Here is a 22,251-nt window from a genome sequence, read left to right on the forward strand (position 1 = left end):
TCCAACACCTTACTCTCTAGCGCCACCAACACGTCAAATTTCAAAGTGCATTCAGCCTAATAACTTTTGAATACTTGGCCCAAATTTCACAAACAAGACATCATTGGAATCCTTGGATCATGACGAGTCCAACGCACCCTATGACGTCAATTTGCGTATACTTAGATTTTCCGCCATTTTGAATTTTATCAAAAAGCTTAAAAAACCATTTTAGGCCACAGAGATTGTCCAATTTTCACGAAACAAGGCACATAGACTCTTAAGACCAAGCCGAACAAAAGTTATCATGTGGAATTTTTAATTAGGCTTCCATTTTTCCATAAAAGCCAATCAAACTCGAGGTTGACGCCCCCAAACCGGAAGTGAGGTCATATCTTGGCAACCATTTGATATCATGACGTCAAACTAATAACACAGACTCAAGGCTGCTAAGGTAAGAGGCCCAAGAAGTTTGGTGACGTTCGGCCTATAGGTGGCGCTATATGTAGCAAAAATGCATTTTTGCTCATATCTTTGGACCCCTTGGTCCACATCTCACAAATGAGGTACCAGTGGAATCCCTGGATAAGGACGAGGTCAACACACTTAATGACGTCATCTGCGCCATCTTGGATTGTCCGCCATTTTTAATTTAATCAAAAACCTTCAAAACGCATTTCAGGCCACTAAGATCGTCCAATCTCCACGGGACTTGGCACATAGAATCTTCAGACCAAGCCGCACATAAGTTATTATGTGGATTTTTTTATTTCACTTCCGTGTAACCGCGGCAACCAATCAAACTCCATGCCGACGCACAAATGGGACATTTGGCCGTATCTCTGCGATGCATTGATGTATCGATGCCAAACTTGGTGCATGGACTCACGACGCCTTCCTGAGCAGCCCAAGCCTTCCCTATTGTGCCATTCTGCTAGGACCCCCACATTGCTGCTTGCAGCTATATTTGGGGGTCCTAGCAGCGAAGCTGCAGGAACCCATTGAGTTAGTAGCTTTTCCTATTATTATTATTATTATTATTATTGGGGGTCCTAGCAGCGAAGCTGCAGGAACCCATTGAGTTAGTAGCTTTTCCTATTATTATTATTATTATTATTATTCCTCTACTTTCTGCTGCAATTGAAGTCTATGGCAGCCCCATGAACGCTATGGTAAAAAGTTGTGAAATTTGGCACACGTAATTAGCCAAGTGCCAATCACAAACTCAAGAATTTTCATGCCCCAAGAGCTTACTCTCTAGCGCCACCAACACGTCAAAGTTCAAAGTGCATTCAGCCTAATAACTTTTGAATACTTGGCCCACATTTCACAAACAAGACATCATTGGAATCCTTGGATCATGACGAGTCCAACGCACCCTATGACGTCAATTTGCGTATACTTAGATTTTCCGCCATTTTGAATTTTATCAAAAAGCTTAAAAAAGCATTTCAGGTCACAGAGATTGTCCAATTTTCACGAAACTTGGCACATAGACTCTTAAGACCAAGCCGCACAAAAGTTATCCAAGGGAATTTTTAATTAGGCTTCCATTTTTCCATAAAAGCCAATCAAACTCGAGGTTGACGCCCCCAAACCGGAAGTGAGGTCATATCTTGGCAACCATTTGATATCATGACGTCAAACTTATAACACAGACTCAAGACTGCTAAGGGAAGAGGCCCAAGAAGTTTGATGACGTTCGGCCTATAGGTGGCGCTATATGTAGCAAAAATGCATTTTTGCTCATATCTTTGGACCCCTTGGTCCACATTTCACAAATGAGGTACCAGTAGAATCCCTGGATAAGGACGAGGTCAACACACTTAATGACGTCATTTGCGCCATCTTGGATTGTCCGCCATTTTGAATTTAATCAAAAACCTTCAAAACGCATTTCAGGCCACTAAGATTGTCCAATCTCCACGAGACTTTGCACATAGAATCTTCAGACCAAGCCGCACATAAGTTATTATGTGGATTTTTTTATTTCACTTCCGTGTAACCGCGGCAGCCAATCAAACTCCATGCCGACGCGCAAATGGGACATTTGGCCGTATCTCTGCGATGCATTGATGAATCAATGCCAAACTTGGTGCATGGACTCACGACGCCTTCCTGAGCAGCCCAAGCCTTCCCTATTGTGCCATTCTGCTAGGACCCCCACATCGCTGCTTGCAGCTATATTTCCTCTACTTTCTGCTGCAATTGAAGTCTATGGCAGCCCCATGAACGCTATGGTAAAAAGTTGTGAAATTTGGCACACGTAATTAGCCAAGTGCCAATCACAAACTCAAGAATTTTCATGCCCCAAGAGCTTACTCTCTAGCGCCACCAACACGTCAAAGTTCAAAGTGCATTCAGCCTAATAACTTTTGAATACTTGGCCCACATTTCACAAACAAGACATCATTGGAATCCTTGGATCATGACGAGTCCAACGCACCCTATGACGTCAATTTGCGTATACCTAGATTTTCCGCCATTTTGAATTTTATCAAAAAGCTTAAAAAAGCATTTCAGGTCACAGAGATTGTCCAATTTTCACGAAACTTGGCACATAGACTCTTAAGACCAAGCCGCACCAAAGTTATCGTGTGGAATTTTTAATCAGGCTTCCAATTTTCCATAAAAGCCAATCAAACTCGAGGTTGACGCCCCCAAACCGGAAGTGAGGCCATATCTTGGCAACCATTTGATACCATGACGTCAAACTTATGACACAGACTCAAGACTGCTAAGGTAAGAGGCCCAAGAAGTTTGGTGACGTTCGGCCTATAGGTGGCGCTATATGTAGCAAAAATGCATTTTTGCCTATATCTTTGGACCACTTGGTCCAAATGTCACAAATGAGGTACCAATAGAATCCCTGGATGCAGCCGAGGTCAATGCACATTATGACGTCATGAGCGCCATCTTGAATTGTCCGCCATTTTGAATTTAATCAAAAACCTCCAAAAAGCATTTCAGGCCACTGAGATTGTCCAATCTCAACGGAACTTGGCACATAGAATCTTCAGACCAAGCCGCACATAAGTTATCATGTGGATTTTTTTTATTTCACTTCCGCGTAACCGCGGCAGCCAATCAAACTCCACGCCGACGCGCAAATTGGACATTTGGCCGTATCTCTGCGATGCATTGATGTATCGATGCCAAACTTGGTGCATGGACTCACGACGCCTTCCTGAGCAGCCCAAGCCTTGCCTATTGTGCCATTCTGCTAGGACCCCCACATCGCTGCTTGCAGCTATATTTCCTCTACTTTCTGCTGCAATTGAAGTCTATGGCAGCCCCATGAACGCTATGGTAAAAAGTTGTGAAATTTGGCACACGTAATCAGCCAAGTGCCAAAGCCAAAGTCAAGAATTTTCATGCCCCAAGAGCTTACTCTCTAGCGCCACCAACACGTCAAAGTTCAAAGTACATTAAGCCTAATAACTTTGGACTACTTGGTCCAAATTTCACAAATGAGGCATCGTTGGAATCCTTGGATCATGACGAGTCCAACGCACCCTATGACGTCAATTTGCGTATACTTAGATTTTCCGCCATTTTGAATTTTATCAAAAAGCTTAAAAAAGCATTTCAGGTCACAGAAATTGTCAAATTTTCACGAAACTTGGCACATAGACTCTTAAGACCAAGCCGCACAAAAGTTATCCAAGGGAATTTTTAATTAGGCTTCCATTTTTCCATAAAAGCCAATCAAACTCGAGGTTGACGCCCCCAAACCGGAAGTGAGGTCATATCTTGGCAACCATTTGATGTTATGACGTCAAACTTATAACACAGACTCAAGACTGCAAAGGTAAGAGGACCAAGAAGTTTGGTGACGTTCGGCCTATAGGTGGCGCTATATGTAGCCAAAATGCATTTTTGCCCATATCTTTAGACCACTTGGTCTAAATGTCACAAATGAGGTACCAATGGAATCCCTGGATGAAGCCGAGGTCAATGCATGTGATGACGTCATCAGCGCCATCTTGGAATGTCCGCCATTTTGAATTTAATCGAAAACCTTCAAAAAGCATTTCAGGCCTCTGAGAGTGTCCAATCTCGACGGAACTTGGCAAATTGAATCTTCAGACCAAGCCGCACATAAGTTATTATGTGGATTTTTTTATTTAACTTCCGTGTAACCGCGGCAGCCAATCAAACTCCACGCCGATGCGCAAATGGGACATTTGGCCGTATCTCTGCGATGCATTGATGTATCGATGCCAAACTTGGTGCATGAACTCACGACGCCTTCCTGAGCAGCCCAAGCCTTGCCTATTGTGCCATTCTGCTAGGACCCCCACATCGCTGCTTGCAGCTATATTTATTATTGATCTACTTTCTGCTGCAATTGAAGTCTATGGCAGCCCCATGAACGCTATGGTAAACAGTTGTGAAATTTGGCACACGTAATTAGCCAAGTGCCAACCACAAACTCAAGAATTTTCATGGCCCAAGAGCTTACTCTCTAGCGCCACCAACACGCCAAAGTTCAAAGTGCATTCAGCCTAATAACTTTTGAATACTTGGCCCAAATTTCACAAACAAGACATCATTGGAATCCTTGGATCATGACGAGTCCAACGGACCCTATGACGTCAATTTGCGTATACTTAGATTTTCCGCCATTTTGAATTTTATCAAAAAGCTTAAAAAAGCATTTCAGGTCACAGAGATTGTCCAATTATCACGAAACTTGGCACATAGACTCTTAAGACCAAGCCGCACCAAAGTTATCGTGTGGAATTTTTAATTAGGCTTCCATTTTTCCATAAAAGCCAATCAAACTCAAGGTTGACGCCCCCAAACCGGAAGTGAGGTCATATCTTGGCAACCATTTGATGTTATGACGTCAAACTTATAACACAGACTCAAGACTGCAAAGGTAAGAGGCCCAAGAAGTTTGGTGACGTTCGGCCTATAGGTGGCGCTATATGTAGCCAAAATGCATTTTTGCCAATATCTTTGGACCCCTTGGTCCACATTTCACAAATGAGGTAACACTAGAATCCCTGGATAAGGACGAGGTCAACACACTTAATGACGTCATTTGTGCAATCTTGGATTGTCCGCCATTTTGAATTTAATCAAAAACCTTCAAAATGCATTTCAGGCCACTAAGATTGTCCAATCTCCACGAGACTTGGCACATAGAATCTTCAGACCAAGCCGCACATAAGTTATTATGTGGATATTTTTAATTAACTTCCGTGTAACCGCGGCAGCCATTCAAACTCCATGCCGATGTGCAAATGGGACATTTGGCCGTATCTCTGCGATGCATTGATGTATCGATGCCAAACTTGGTGTATGGACTCACGACGCCTTCCTGAGCAGCCCAAGCCTTCCCTATTGTGCCATTCTGCTAGGACCCCCACATTGCTGCTTGCAGCTATATTTATTCCTCTACTTTCCGCTGCAATTGAAGTCTATGGCAGCCCCATGAACGCTATGGTAAAAAGTTGTGAAATTTGGCACACGTAATTAGCCAAGTGCCAAAGCCAAAGTCAAGAATTTTCATGCCCCAAGAGCTTACTCTCTAGCGCCACCAACACGCCAAAGTTCAAAGTGCATTCAGCCTAATAACTTTGGACTACTTGGTCCAAATTTCACAAATGAGGCATCATTGGAATCCTTGGATCATGACGAGTCCAACGCACCCTATGACGTCAATTTGCGTATACTCAGATTTTCCGCCATTTTGAATTTTATCAAAAAGCTTAAAAAAGCATTTCAGGTCACAGAGATTGTCCAATTATCACGAAACTTGGCACATAGACTCTTAAGACCAAGCCGCACAAAAGTTATCGTGTGGACTTTTTAATTAGGCTTCAATTTTTCCATAAAAGCCAATAAAACTCGAGGTTGACGCCCCCAAACCGGAAGTGAGGTCATATCTTGGCAACCATTTGATATCATGACGTCAAACTTATAACACAGACTCAAGACTGCTAAGGTAAGATGCCCAAGAAGTTTGGTGACGTTCGGCCTATAGGTGGCGCTATATGTAGCAAAAATGCATTTTTAATCATATCTTTTGACACGTTGGTCCACATTTCACAAATGAGGTACCAGTAGAATCCCTGGATAAAGACGAGGTCAACACACCTAATGACGTCATTTGCGCCATCTTGGATTGTCCGCCATTTTGAATTTAATCAAAAACCTTCAAAACGCATTTCAGGCCACTAAGATTGTCCAATCTCCACGAGACTTGGCACATAGAATCTTCAGACCAAGCCGCACATAAGTTATTATGTGGATTTTTTTATTTAACTTCCGTGTAACCGCGGCAGCCAATCAAACTCCACGCCGATGCGCAAATGGGACATTTGGCCGTATCTCTGCGATGCATTGATGTATCGATGCCAAACTTGGTGCATGAACTCACGACGCCATCCTGAGCAGCCCAAGCCTTGCCTATTGTGCCATTCTGCTAGGACCCCCACATCGCTGCTTGCAGCTATATTTATTGGGGGTCCTAGCAGCGAAGCTGCAGGAACCCATTGAGTTAGTAGCTTTTCCTATTATTATTGGGGGTCCTAGCAGCGAAGCTGCAGGAACCCATTGAGTTAGTAGCTTTTCCTATTATTATTATTATTATTATTATTCCTCTACTTTCTGCTGCAATTGAAGTCTATGGCAGCCCCATGAATGCTATGGTAAAAAGTTGTGAAATTTGGCACACATAATTAGCCAAGTGCCAATCACAAACTCAAGAATTTTCATTGCCCAAGAGCTTACTCTCTAGCGCCACCAACACGTCAAAGTTCAAAGTGCATTCAGCCTAATAACTTTTGACTACTTGGTCCGAATTTCAGAAATGAGGCATCGTTGGAATCCTTGGATCATGACGAGTCCAACGCACCCTATGACGTCAATTTGCGTATGCTTAGATTTTCCGCCATTTTGAATTTTATCAAAAAGCTTAAAAAAGCATTTCAGGTCACACAAATTGTCAAATCGTCACGAAACTTGGCACATAGACTCTTAAGACCAAGCCGCACAAAAGTTATCATGTGGAATTTTTAATTAGGCTTCCGATTTTCCATAAAAGCCAATCAAACTTGAGGTTGACGCCGCCAAACCGGAAGTGAGGTCATATCTTGGCAACCATTTGATGTTATGACGTCAAACTTCTAACACAGTCTCAAGACCGCTAAAGTAATAGGCCCAAGAAGTTTGGTGACATTTGGCCAATAGGTGGCGCTATATGTAGCCAAAATGTCTTTTTGCTTATATCTTTGGACTCTTTGGTCCAAATGTCACAAATGAGATACCAATGGAATCACTGGATAGAGACGGGGATAATCCACCTCATGTCGTCATGTGCGCCATCTTGGATTTTCCGCCATTTTTAATTTAATCGAAAACATTCAAAACACATTTAAGGCCACGCCTATTGTCCAATCTCGACGGGACTTGGCACATAGAATCGTCAGACCAAGCCGCACATAAGTTATCAGGTGGATTTTCTCATTTCACTTCCGTTTGCCCGTGACAGCCAATCAAACTCTACGCCGACGCGCAAACGTGACATTTGGCCAAATCTCTGCGATCCATTGATGTATCGAGGCCAAACTTGCTGCATGGACTCAAGACGCATTCCTGAGCAGCCCAAGCCTTCCTTATTGTGCCAATCTGCTAGGCCCCCACATCGCGGCTTGTTATTCCTCCACTTTCTGCTGCAACGCTATGGTAAAAAGTTGTGAAATTTGGCACACGTAATCAGCCAAGTGCCAATGCCAAAGTCAGGAATTTTCATGGCCCAAGAGCTTACTCTCTAGCGCCACCAACACGCCAAAATTCAAAGTGCATTCAGCCTAATAACTTTGGACTACTTGGTCCAAATTTCACAAATGAAGCATTGCTGGAATCCTTGGATCATGACGAGTCTAACGCACCCCATGACGTCAATTTGCGTATACTTAGATTTTCCGCCATTTTGAATTTAATCAAAAAGCTTAAAAAAGCATTTCAGGCCACAGAGATTGTTCGATTTTCACGAAACTTGGCACATAGACTCTTAAGACCAAGCCGCACAAAAGTTATCATGTGGAATTTTTAATTACGCTTCCGATTTTCCATAAAAGCCCATCAAACTTGAGGTTGACGCCGCCAAACCGGAAGTGAGGTCATATCTTGGCAACCATTAGATGTTATCACGTCAAACTTATAACACAGACTCAAGACTGCTAAGGTAAGAGGCCCAAGAAGTTTGGTGACGTTTGGCCAATAGGTGGCGCTATATGTATCAAAAATGCATTTTTGCTCATATCTTTGGATCCCTTGGTCCAAATTTCATAAATGAGGTACCGTTGGAATCCCTGGATATAGACGAGGTCAACGCACCTCATACCCCATGACGTCATCAGCGCCATCTTGGATGTTCCGCCATTTTGAATTTAATAGAAATCCTTCAAAAAGCATTTCAGGCCACTGGGATTCTCAAATCTCCACGGGACTTGGCACATAGAAACCTCAGACCAAGCCGCACATAAGCAGGAAAAACCATGAATTGTTTGGTAGTTCAATCATTGCCAATAGTTTGACACAGCATGAGTTGGCATTGTCCCTATTTCCCCACACCAAGCTATAACATTTGGTGATCTTTGACCTTTGGAAGATGTCAGTATTTTACGTAGGCATGTACTGTGTCTCAGCAATTATAATAATAATGATAGAAGACCAAATATAAATGATCAAGAGTATTTAAAAAAAAAATTTAATAACAAAAGAAACATACAAACAAAGATTATAAAAACAGAGTAAGATTGGAAGGAGAAAATTAAATTAATCGGAATTATGGACCAAAGGGAAAATGTGTTTTCAGGTTTGTCTCAAAACTATCTATAGTTGTACAACATTTGATATGAATGACGTAATCCCAGATCATGGGCATAACCACAGAGAAAGTTCCCCCGTTGTTTTAAGTGATGAGGGAATTAAGAGCAATGAAACACTCATTTAAAACAAACATCTTATTACATAGAGACTGTGCAGTATGTACAGCCAATTTGACTGCAGGAGCAGTCAGCACTTTCACCATTTATGAAAGTCACAAAAGCAGGCATGGAGGAGTTGATGTCCTGAACATTAGTAGCTGCAGAAGTAGTAGAGGAGATAGGAGACTGCTCCAGACAGTCTCGGTAAGTCTCTGCAGCAGACGTTAAAGCAGCCACATCAACCTGTAGAGCTTTGCTGATACGTCCACAGATCACATCAATCAGCTTCGGGCAGTCAAATTGAGTTGAGATGATATTCCATGCTGGTACTGATAACACAGTGTTGTCCTGTTGTTCGATGGATGTTGTTGCGACATGACCCTCGGTGCACGTACAATGCCTGGCAATGAACAATTTGTTGTGAGGAACAATTTACAAAACATGCATACTAGATAGATAGATACATGTTCCTCAGCAGGCTATTTAAAATAATAAAGCACTTCATTCATAGTGTTGCACAACATAGAACAATAACAATTAAAATGTCTCTTGGAACAGTGTGTATACTTACATGTTATGTCACAGGAAAATTTCTGGGAATCAGACTTTTGTCGTTCGGAAGGGGTACAGTGAAACAGCAGTCTTCAGGTAGGACCATGGATAGTAAAGGTTGATGACCATCAAAAGGTTCTGTGGCTGGTAAAATCCCTCGGTGGGCTGCAGATGTAAGACATCCATCTAGTAATGAATAAAACAAAGGACTTTACAGCATGAACATGTTACAGCATGGGCAGAATACAAAGGTTATACATTTATGTAAAGCAAAAGCATGAATTGATACTCACATAATAAAATTAAATCAAGGAACATTGAGTCAGACTTCTGTCATTTTTTTTCTTCAAATGGGTCTTGGACGGACAGGGCATAGTTTGAAATACAGAAATCAGGCAAGAACCACAGGTGGAACCCTACTGTGAGCAACAAACAGAGAATAATGTCTGTTCAATAAATGTTGTAAAAGACACATGAATTTCAAATTGTGAAAGTAGAGATACTCACCAAATTTTCATGACTGGTTCCAACAATCATATTCCCAAGAGTTGTAGTTTTTTCTTAAGTTCCAGAGCACAGATGGAGACACTTGAGCTTTGCTAAACACCAAGGATGCCAAAGCCAGAAGAGTCACAGCTGCTTTTGCAGCTTGTTTTGCTGATGTCCAAAAGTCTTTGCTTGTCTCATCATCAGTACATGCCATGGAATTGGAGCAGGTAGATAGGCAAGGTGTTGTGTCCACACAGCTTTTTAGGTTTTGGGAAAACATGATTTGTACAGTCCTTTGACATTAGGAAGCTTACAAACATACTTTTGTTGTGCACCTTAAAGAGGGCAAAATTCCTTAGTTGGCATTTGCAAAACAACTGTCCATTTTCTGATTTGAAATGCTTCCCTTCAGAAAAACAAATCCAATAAAAATTTTGTTTACATTGCATAGCATCTTTTGTTCAGAAAGTGATTGACTTTGTTGCCATTTCATGATGCAAATAGCAAAACACATCCTGCTCCACACACACAGAGTAATCCTTAAGTCATACTTAAGTCCATTACATATGCACAGTGATGAAATAAAAAACAACAAATGAACCAAAACAAGCCTAACAAGAATTAATGTTGAATGGAACACAGATAAAGAAAGTGAAAGTAAATGTGTAGCCTTGTATTACTCACTCAGGCACAGAAACAATGCAGTGAATGGTCCCATAACTGTCACATCAAATGGCAAATGGTCCCCGGGACTGAGGTTCCACACACTTGTAAAGCATGCCAACTAGCTGTAGGCATGGGCCGGTTACTGGTTTCAAGGTATGAAAAAGTCAAGGTTTCAAAACCTTTTCAAAACCCAAAGGTTTTTCACTTACTCAAAGCGGGCTCTTTCTTCTGGTGTCAAGGGGCGTGAACCGCTCCGCGGACAGTGGCAGGTGGGGAGTTTAACTGGGGCGGTACACCTGTCAAACGGTAACGCAGGTGTCCTGAGGCGAGCTCAGGGAGGACAGAAACCTCCCATGGAGCAGAAGGGCAAAAGCTCGCTCGATCTTGATTTTCAGTATGAATACAGACGATGGCTGAAGGAGGCGAGCCCCCTGAACTTTTTTCCCTGCCTGTTTTTTGGTTGCCGCATAGTCGTGCATCAGTCAAAATTTGAAACTTTGCCTAAGGTTATCATACCGACAGAATCTCATACCGGCCCATGCCTACAGCTGTGGTCTCAAAACATAAAACTTATATTGGAAAATGGCTTACATACCCTCCCACGCCCTGCAAGGAGCCGTCCTCAATTTTAGCTCTCTCCTTGCGACCCACCCAAGCCCCAAGTAGCGGACGGTACATGTGTAGAACATCTAATGGTGAATAACTCACGGAGCAAACACAAATATTACAACAATGAGATAAGAATTGCATCATGAAAGCTGTAGTATGTTTGTACAACATCGACAACAATATCTCCTACATCTTTACAGTAAACATGATCTATTAACGTACCTCTTTCTGTTGTAGCTGCTTGGACATGTTGGGTGTATCCATGTTGTTCCAGGAATTTTGCCACAGTAGAAGATACAAAGACATCCTCATTGAAGTCTCCCATGATCATCTTCCTCCCTGCATGTTTCTCAAGTTCAAAGACAACCTGTGATAACTGCTTTCGAAACATGTCAATCTTATAGGAAGATGGCCTGTACAAAACAACAGCAGTCAAATTGACATGAGACATATGGAAATACAAACATTCCAAGTTGCATCTCTTTGGAATTGACACCTGCACATCAATGTTGTCTGAATAATACAAACCAACTCCTCCTCTTTGCTGTTGTTTCAATGCTGCAAAAACTGTGTCAGAGTCATCGTAACAGTTACCTCTTGGATTGTGATTAAAGACATACCCCGGTAGTTGTGGCTGGTCTTCGGTGTCTGCATTGAGCCATGTCTCTGTTAAACAAATACAGTCAGCTTTCATTAGGGTTTTGTGGGATTGCATGTCGTCAAAGTGAGCATTCAAACTCTGTACATTGTGAAGTGCAATCGTGCAGACCGGATCAACGTCAGGTGAACCAATACTTTTGAAGTTGAACTTTGGCAAGCTCTTCATGGCTGTGTCTACTTTGTCATCACAAAATATAGCTGTCTCTTTGAAGTCCTTAATAATCAGTCCATCAAGAGTTCTCACACGACTCAATGCAACATATGCTTGCCCTGCAGCAAAGATTTTGTTGAGTGATACAACAGCTCTGTCAACAGTAACACCTTGGCACTTATGTACCGTCATTGCCCAAGCCAGGGTGAGAGGAAATTGCCTTCGTATTCCACCAGCATTTGATACTTGATCCTCTTGTACCTCCACAATTGTAGAGCGTTCAGAGTTTCTTTTGGATTTTGACCTCTGCATCTTTCCAACATTAGGGTTTTCAAACTCAACATGGATAGCAATAGGAATGTCATCCTTATCTTCACCATTAATAATTTCCACAACCGTACCACACACACCATTGACGAGGCCGTCAGACACGTCTATATTTTTCTTCAACATCACCTTTGCTCCAATGCCCAAAGACACACACCTTGGCAAGCACGAGTTGAAAACCTTTGTATGGAAGCCTAATTTTGGTTCCATTCTTCCAGTTTTGGGACTCCGTGTAAAATCTTGGGCATCTATGCTGATTGCATCTGGGCAATGCTTTTGCAGTCTAGTGATATTGTATTTATCAACCTCTGCATTTGTAGCATATATGTGAATGTCTGTGGAGTCTTCACCAGTTTCACGTTGTTTTAATGCAAACACATCATGCCCACTGAGATGTTCATTCTTTTTACGAACTCTGAGACGATTCAGCATCTCCGCAAATTCTGCATTTTCTTGCCTCAAAACTTTGGTAAGCTCAGCCACTTCAAAGTTGTTGTCCCACATGTTGGCTTCTGTGTTGTCAGAAAAAAGAGGTGTGCCTTTGACAGGTCTCAACTGAAAGAAGTCACCCACGCAGATCAGGGAAACATTTGCAAACAAAGAATAATCACCAGTCTGTTTTATTTGACGTAGTCTGCCATGAACGTAGGACAAAAGACGGTGGTCAACCATGGACACTTCATCAATGATCAAAATCTGCAAGTTTCGCATTTTCATCCTTAAAGTATTTACCTTCTCATCACCAAGAGGTTGATATGGCAGCTTAACATTTGCACCAATGGAGAATGTACTGTGAATAGTTGCAGCACCAATGTTATATGCAGCCACACCAGTGGGCGCTGTAAGGAGCACAGTCAGATCATCTGGATTGTCAGAAATCTGTGACAGCAGTCGTGTAGATTCGTACTGGATGGCTTTGATCAAATGGGATTTGCCTGTTCCTGCTCCACCAGTAATGAACAATCGCAACGGTTCAGGATTCTGTCCAAAGAGTATCTGCAGACACCACCGACGTACAGCATAAAATATTGCTGCCTGCTCTTCATTCAGTGTTCGCAATAAACCTAGTGCAGCATCTCGGGGCATTGTCATGTGATTAGTTTCCAGAGTGCACGTTGTCTGTGGATTTGCTGTCAGGTCAGGAATAAGATCACCAACATCATCACTGCCTTCTTCATCATCTACAGCTTTGGGTTTCATATCCAAACAACTGAGACGTTCGCTTTCTGTTTCTGGACATATCTGAGCCCAAGCGTCTTCTAAATCAATGTCGTTATCCAGCAACTGTTTGGCTTTGTCAATCTCATCGCTTTCTTTTTCAAATAAAGCTTTGTTGGAGTCCACAATTGACTGCACTTTTTGGATGTCAGAGCCACATTTCACTGCACCAGTTGTGTAGAACTGTTCGTATGTTTCAAACTGAGGCGGTCTGAGGTGGAAGTCCTCATAATAAGGCAAAAACAGCTGCAGCAATGAATGAAAGTACTTTTCTGGATTTTTTGTGTGTGAAAACCTGGGATATCTCACAACAGCAGGCTGTGTTCTGGTCCTTTTTCTGATGAAGCCACGGTTGTTGTTCAGTTGTATTATGTCCTGTGATTCTCTTTGTGGTGAAACCTCAGACTTTGAAAGAACTCTGTACTGAGAGCAAAAGCTGGCAAGGCATAACTCCTCCATTTCTGCTGATCTGGGTCTACTTTTGTATCTTTCCACCACATTAGTCATCCAAATGCTACTGTCATCATCAGGCTGTTGGAGCTGAGCTCTAGCTTGGAGCACATGCAAAGGCAAACTCATTCTAACAGGATTTTCACCAACAGGAATAAACTGTACATCACGAGAACATTCCTTCAAACGCATACGAGTCAAACGATACACTGCCTCTTGAGCTGAAACTTCTCTGTTGTGCAGGTAGACGCTGCCGAGCTGTTTGAATGCAGCTTTTGCATCAAGATTGCCATTCATCGCCTCCTTCTGTGCACGCTGTAACAGCAAACCCATTTCTTGCTCTGCTTTTGTGATGTATGACAGTATATAGACCACAACAGAATAGGCGTCGGTGATATACTGAATGTCCATGTTTCCTTGCCAAGCACGCAGTAAGTCTTTATTGTACTGGTTCACCCAAATATCAGACGGATTTCGCTTATGGACAATGCTTTTCTTTTTGGAACATATGGTGTATGCTCTCTCAAACAGGCCTTGATGTATCCCAAGAGACTCAAAAAAAGCATCAGCTGTATCAAAACTCAGGTCAGGATTGGCCAGCGCTGTTTTCACCTTCTTTATGATTGCATTGGCATTGGTATTTTCATCTTTTCCATTCAGGTCCTCTGAGTTCCCAGCTCTTGTAATGAAAGTACGGCTTGATGGAGGTCGTGGGAAATTGAATCGGCACACTGTATTTTTCTTACGGCATGTTTTTGAGTGTTTTGTGCTGTGTCTTTGTACGCTGCTCACAACCTCATGAAGCTCTGCATCAGACTCTGGTGGAATATCACAGGAAATGTATCTGTCTATGAAACGTACCACATCAGCATCACTGTCTTTATCAATCTTTGGTGCATCTTCCACCCAAAACAAACAGTGAACATGAGGAGAACCACGCTGTTGGAATTCAACTCGATAGAAGTAGTCCTTTATTTTGCCTATGGGTTCAGCTGGTGACAGGATTACATCACGAAGAAAACAATGCCATCGATAGTCAAACATTCTTGCTGCAGTAACTGGATTTCTTCCAATCAACGCACATTTTTGAGACCAGTCAAGTTCCTCCACAGGTGTTTCTTTTCCTTCTAACCTCAAAAGAGAAGCAAGCATTTCAGGCCATCTCAGATCAGCACTTGACATGCTTATGAAAAACGTTGGAATTGACAGTTGTCGAATCATACTGAACAAATCTTTCTGTACTGCCATCCAGTAAGGTGGGGTTCCACGAATTCCTCGCAAGAACTTGTACCCTTCATCATTTCGTAATATTTTACTGAGTGAATCTGAGTTCAACAACATGTTTGATGCTTCTTTCAGAGATGATTTGCCGCCACCTTTGCGCATTGCCACTGATACACCAGATATGACTTGATGCACTTCTGATATGTACTGTGCATAAAATATGTAGTCTGTGTTGCGACCAAAACGTCCATCAGCGTTGAGAATGCGACAGTTCAGGTAACGTGACAGAGTTATTTTTGATTCCCTTTCATCGTGGAATGTAGGTCCACCCAATGGAAACAGAGCAGGAAAGCATTTGGCCTCGTTGGTTTTATCAGATAGTAAACGAACTGGACTGTTGCCTTCAGCTGGTGCCACGCTCAGTATATCCTGAAAATTCTGATCAATGATCTCTGAACCCAGATTGACAGGTTGCAATGATGTGTCTGACAAGAGGCCACTCTGGTCTTTAATGTAGGTCAGTTCCTCCTCTGCTTGCTCTTCCTCAAGATTATTTTCATCATCACTGTTATTTTCATTATCACTGTTAGCTGGCAGCTCTTGGTTGTCCTCATTTGCCTCACATTGATCACTTCCATTCAGAGTGTTTACCCATTCATCATTTAAAATGACATCATCATACCACTTATTGTTTGCCATCAAATACCTCAGTGCATTCCTTACACGATCAGTGTGGACATACATGTACTCATAATGACCTTTGTATGTCAACTTGCGTTTGAGTTTGACTCTTATCATTTTATCATCACACTCGTTCCTTGGCAGAATGTTTGTCACGCTACTGTTATCAACAGGTACAGAGACACATGGACCATGGCAAGCTCTTTGGCGGCCTCGGGGCAAACACAGCAGCTTCATGAAGGGAATGTGACGAGCAATGAGATGTTCCTCCAAAGAATTCAGACATTTCAGTTCAGGTGGAATTTCATCCAAATGCATGTTGTTGGTGACACTCTCTTCTGGTAGTTTTCCTCCAAGCATTTTCCGATGACAGGAATGGCAAACCCATAATTTGCTGCAAGGACTATCAGACAAATGACATTCCTGCCCACATTCAATATCACAAACGTGTAAATATTGCAATGTTATACACCTCTTAGCCAGTGCAGCAACCTCTGGTCTTTTGCTTTCATAATGAGATCTTTTACACTCAATCACTTGTTTCCTGAAAAGTAAGCGATGACAAACAGAGCATACGTATTCAGGACCACAGCTTACGTCTTGACGAAACTGACTGATGACAAAGTCAATGTCTTGTTGCTTCTTTCTCATATTTGCATGAGTGTCACTGCTACTCTTAATTTTGTTTTGGCGAATTTCGTCATATTCATGATATTTCATCTTGCTTTTCTCGTTGATCTTCTTTTGAAACACGATGTTGCTCTTGTACTTCTTATGACTATAATCACGGACTTTATGTTGAAACACAACGTTGCTCTTGTACTTCTTATGACTATAATCACGGACTTTATGTTGAAACCCAATGTTGCTTTTGTACTTCTTATGACTATAATCACGGACTTTATGTTGAAACCCAATGTTGCTTTTGTACTTCTTATGACTATAATCACGGACTTTATGTTGAAACCCAATGTTGCTCTTGTACTTTGTATGACTGTAATCACGGACTTTATGTTGAAACCCAATGTTGCTCTTGTACTTTGTATGACTGTAATCACGGACTTTATGTTGAAACCCAATGTTGCTCTTGTACTTTGTATGACTGTAATCACGGACTTTATTTTGAAATATGATGTTTGTCTGATAAGTGTTTTTTGAGGATTCACACTTTGATTTTTTTAAATTTGAATCAGTACCATATTTATTATTATACTGTGCAAGTTTACGTGCCTTGAACTGCACATCGGTTCCATAGTTTGTGTTGAAATAATCACATTTCCTTTTCCGAAACTCAGAATTCATGCTGTTCTTGTGAAAATGTTCAAGAGAAGTCTCACGTTTGGCACTCCTAATGTACTCACATTCATTATATTGCTTCTTTTGATTCTCAGTTTTTCGCTTCTTCACATTGATATCACTGCACCGTTGACGTTCTTTTTCTGCTTTCGTGTCTGACTCGGTGAACTTTCTTTTCCGCTGGGGTCTTAACGTTCCCTCACCAATAGACTGGCATGTTCCGGCACAAGGACTCTGCGTATTTCGGTTTTTAACGCATGTTACAACCTCATAATGATTGGCGGTGTGATTTAAATATATACAGTTCTGAATGCATGGGCGTACAGTAGGTCTGTGCATGTTCCATCTCCCATCATTTAAGGTGAAGATAGTAGTTTGGAATAAATCGGCAGCAGCAAATATGTCGATCTCCTTTGCCCAGGTCCCACAGTAGTGTATCCTTGATTTTGTTACATAGTCCTGTACAGATGTATATTCATCTCTCAAGTAAGTCTCAAACTTATTGCTGTATTTCTGGAGGTGTTTCGTTACAGCCCGTCTAATTTTCAAGTGCTTCTCTTCATTGCTACAAATGCTAAAGGCAAGGCTGCGGTAAAAGCAATTCCCATCTGGCTTAATGCTTTGTATCTTACAAGGACAGCCCATATCATCAACACTGGTTGTTGCCTTCAACGCTTCAACATTTTCATTTGAAAGTCCAACAGCTTTGCACAGTGTATCCTGATCACTGCGAGTTAAAGGTTTAAATGCCTGCTTTGGGACATTTGTGTCAGTGATAATTACGTCATCACTGTGTGTTTTGCAAGTTGTCTCGTGCAGTTCAAAATCCCCTTTTATTTGAGCACGTTTAGCCTTTTCTGCAGAAGTCTCTTTTCGATTTACCTTTTGTCCAGCACCATTACGTGCAGCCTCTGATCGATCGATTGTAGCCGTCAGCTTGGTGTCATCTTTACCCAACATAGTTTCAGGAACACATTCAGGCTTCTGTGAAACATTACTCACGACACGTCTCAAAACATCGCTGTACAAAGGTTTGGTATTTGGGTTCGATTCACTCTTTGTGGACGCAGTTTGGTTGTTTGCATTACCTGGAACAGCAGTTGACGTTACTGAGCAACTTGTAGCCGTCTGACGTTTGTGCAAACCTTTTGATCCTGTTACCACATCGCTGTACAGCTGACGTACCTTTGCATGTGTCAACGTAGCTGTGTTACCTCGGGATGTGACGTTCTGTGATCGTCGTTCATTGCCAGTTCTGGTTACCGCAGCACTCACTCCTGTTACCTCAAACCGTGGTGTACTTACGCCAAACGATTGTGCATAATCATACACAAAGCTGACCAGTGACTGTGCGGAGCTAAAGTATGAAACACAACTTACCCTCTGACCTTTGTGATTAACCCAGGTGTTTGCATGAGAATTAACAAAGGCAAATCTGGTCTCTCCATTCACGATGGCACAAGTATTTCCACAAATAGTCAACAAGCAAGCATCATGACTGAACAGTGCGCGCTGCAGTGCTTCATCAAAAGGCAAAGCCACATCACATAAAGCAGGATCATAATTGTCAACACAAACAAACCCAGTGTAAGAATCTCCAAAGTTTAATGCAAAATCACAATTCCACACCCTGTGTTGTCTAGGCAATTCTGACACAGCAATGTAACCCCTTCCTTCAACATGGTCTCTGATTTGTTCATGTGCACTCATAGACTTGTACAACAGAGTTCCTTTTATTAAAACATCATCCAGATCTCCAGTTTCCCAGGTCCAAACGTTCTTCATCTTGGATTTCAGAACAGCTGTCAGACTGATGGCACCGCACTGCTTGTTGCCCACGTTACCAAAACGCACATCACCTTGATGAAAGGAGCCCGTCAGGAAAGACCTCTCTGGAAAATCAGGCTGAGTCAAAGTAACACACTCATTAGTAACATTGGGTTCATTCATGCAAGATGCATTATTTGAAGATAGCTTGATAGCACAGTCAAGAGAGAGAGAGCTTGGAGATTCAGTTTGGAAAGAAGTTTTTTGCAAGTTGGTAGAGAACTTTTCAGCACTTGTTTGAGACTTGTTAGAGAACTTTTCAGCACTTGTTTGAGACTTGTTAGAGAACTTTTCAGCACTTGTTTGAGAGTTTGAGAGTGGGGAGTCTGCAACGTTTCTGTATTGAACATTTCTGTATTGAACATTTCTGTATTGAACATTTCTGTATTGAACATCAAAGTCATGAACATCAAAGTCATACGCCTTTTCAGGCCAGCTTGATGTTTGGGCTTTCCAGGTGCAAGGACGCCCAACCTTGCTTCCAGGAGACCATAAGTCATCCTGGGTGCCAGTCGCTGCTCTTTTGGTGGAACACACCTGCAACACACAAATTGAACAGCGTTATTTACACATAACACACCTCATTCTTGCTGTTTTTAAGCACATAATACATCACGCCCTCCGACATCTCATTTGAATTTTCCTACAGTCAATACACAACCTCACGTACTGTTTTTACTCCTCACTACATCAACTGGCATGTGCTGCTTTTTGTAGGAGAAAAAAAAAAAAAGTAAAAGATTGCATAGCACTGAGATTGCATTATTCCCTAAGAAGGGGAAAATTACAATGTCACTTGTAAATTTATTTAATGTAATTAAATAAATAAATTTACAAGTGACATCACTTATTTTGCATAGCTGCCTGTTTTCCTTGAGTTAGTGCTATTAACACAACTATTCCTTGCACCAGACCCTGTCAATCAGTGGTAAATTGTAGACGTGTGAAAAACCACCTCTGAGAGCTCACGATCAGCCAGTCTCTTCTTTGCAGCCGCAGATTTTTTGGAACGTCCCATCTGCAATACACGCGTGGAAATGTACACTTTGACCCTTTTCCCAAAAAAACAACACGCATCTCAAAAATGACATTTCTTAAATATCAACCACAAATTATTTGACTATGTATATATCATGTACTGGTCTATAACTTTATTCAGTGTGACCATGCCATTTCACTTATTCATGGTGAAGACATGAAATATTTTTGCTTACACTATACTTTTTTGCTAAACATCAATACTTATAATGAATTCTAAGTACTTTGTGTAACAATCCTACCATTAGTACTTCATACATTCAAACTCCACCATCACACCTATGCACAACAAACCGCTTTTGACACTTCCTTCCATTAGTCGGTCACAGAGTACTACCAATTCAATATATAACATATATACATATACACACTGTGTTGTCACTTAGGCTAACTGCCATATTTCCACATTGCTCTTTACATACTGACTGCACATAACACTTCAGCAAAGCAAAGACAAGCTAGTAGCTAGCAATACTACTCCAAGTTAGAATACTATTTTTCTATATTTTTCATAAAAGACTTGAAAAGAAAAATCTAAGACAAACGCATTTTACCACATCAACATCTTAGTGTATACCTTTACTCACCTTTACAAACAGTAGTATCCTGTATCAGTACCTAAAACATACAAAAGTAATTAGTACCAAGCTCTGCAACACATTCAAAAGGTTATTATATGTGAAATTGCAAACCTGGTGCACATTAGACGGCCACTAGCTACAATTTACTCTACATTGTAATTACTCTCATTACACATAATGATAATGGTTATTTAAAAATAAAGAAAAACATTTGTCCTAACATGCAACATAAATATCCAAAAACCCAAACATTTTTTTTTTTTTAAATTCATTAAATCTAGTGTTTTCCTTATGATATTAAAACATGAGGTGGGCATAGGCTAACTGCCATATTTCCACATTGTTTATGCTATGTTTCTGCATTAAGCAGACGCTTTTATCCAAAGCGACTCAGAAATGAGGATATAACATTACAGCTAACATCAAAGCTAATAAGCTACATAGAAGGAAAACACTTTTCAAAGGGGACAGGGTGATAGTGTACAAATACGGTGCAGGCATAGAGGGAAGTACAGGGTCAGTGCTAGGACATGAGATTATCTCTGAGGGTCTTCCAGAGTTTCTTGAAGATATTCAGGGACGCCCCTGTTCTGGTAGCGCTCGGTAGGTCATTCCACCATCGCGGAACAAGACGTGAAAAGAGTCTGGATCGTCTTAAGTGTGTACATTGCTCTTTACATACTGACTGCACATAACACTTCAGCAAAGCAAAGACATGCTAGTAGCTGGCAATACGACTCCAAGTTAGAATACTATTTTTTCTATATATTTTTCATAAAAGACTTGAAAAGAAAAATCTAAGACAAACGCATTTTACCACATCAACATCTTAGTGCATAACCTTTACAAACAGTGGTATGCTGTATCAGTATCTAAAACATAAAAAAGTAATTAGTACCAAGCTCTGCAACACATTCAAAAGGTTATTATAGGCAAGGCAATTTCATTTATAGAGCACAATTCATACACAAGGCAATTCAAAGTACTTCACAGCTACACAAGAAGGCAATAAAATCATTAAAAAGAAATAAAAAATAATAAAAATAAAAAATAATAATAAAAATTAAACCCATTCAAAATAATCATTAATTAATTTATAAGTGAAGAGTGCAGATAAAATACTTTCAGGTGTCATATGCACAGCTAAATAGAACTGTTTTCAGCCTGGATTTAAACATTGTCAGAGTTATATGTGAAATCGCAAACCTGGTGCACATTAGACGGCCACTAGCTACAATTTACTCTACATTGTAATTACTCTCATTACACATACTGATAATGGTTTTTATAAAGAAAAACATTTGTCCTAACATGCAACATAAATATCCAAAAACCCAAACATTTTTTTTTTTTTAAATTCATTAAATCTAGTGCTTTCCTTATGATACTAAAACATGAGGTAGGCATAGGCTAACTGCCATATTTCCACATTGTTTATGCTATGTTTCTGCATTAAGCAGACGCTTTTATCCAAAGCGACTCAGAAATGAGGATATAACATTACAGCTAACATCAAAGCTAATAAGCTACATAGAAGGAAACCACTTTTCAAAGGGGA

The 22,251-nt window shown here is 41.1% G+C and overlaps 1 protein-coding gene and 1 long non-coding RNA gene across 2 annotated transcripts; both read right to left on the bottom strand.

Moving 5' to 3' along the window:
* Nucleotides 1-9,025: 9,025 nt before the first annotated feature.
* LOC142376298 (uncharacterized) lies at nt 9,026-16,602 on the bottom strand (the record flags this gene model as incomplete). The annotated part of the gene is made up of 4 exons (XM_075459915.1): nt 11,861-16,602; nt 11,463-11,653; nt 11,227-11,320; nt 9,026-9,324 (listed from the first exon to the last, which is right to left on the bottom strand). Coding segments are annotated over exons 1-4 (5,326 nt in total), but the record flags the coding sequence as incomplete, so codon positions are not given.
* A 2,245-nt stretch (nt 16,603-18,847) lies between these two features.
* LOC142376297 (uncharacterized) lies at nt 18,848-20,872 on the bottom strand. The gene is made up of 3 exons (XR_012769407.1): nt 20,700-20,872; nt 20,030-20,092; nt 18,848-19,611 (listed from the first exon to the last, which is right to left on the bottom strand). It is a non-coding gene; the product is annotated as an uncharacterized LOC142376297 (long non-coding RNA).
* Nucleotides 20,873-22,251: the final 1,379 nt, after the last annotated feature.

The sequence above is a fragment of the Odontesthes bonariensis genome, unplaced genomic scaffold, assembly GCF_027942865.1.
Source record: "Odontesthes bonariensis isolate fOdoBon6 unplaced genomic scaffold, fOdoBon6.hap1 scaffold_238, whole genome shotgun sequence".
NCBI lineage: Eukaryota > Metazoa > Chordata > Actinopteri > Atheriniformes > Atherinopsidae > Odontesthes > Odontesthes bonariensis.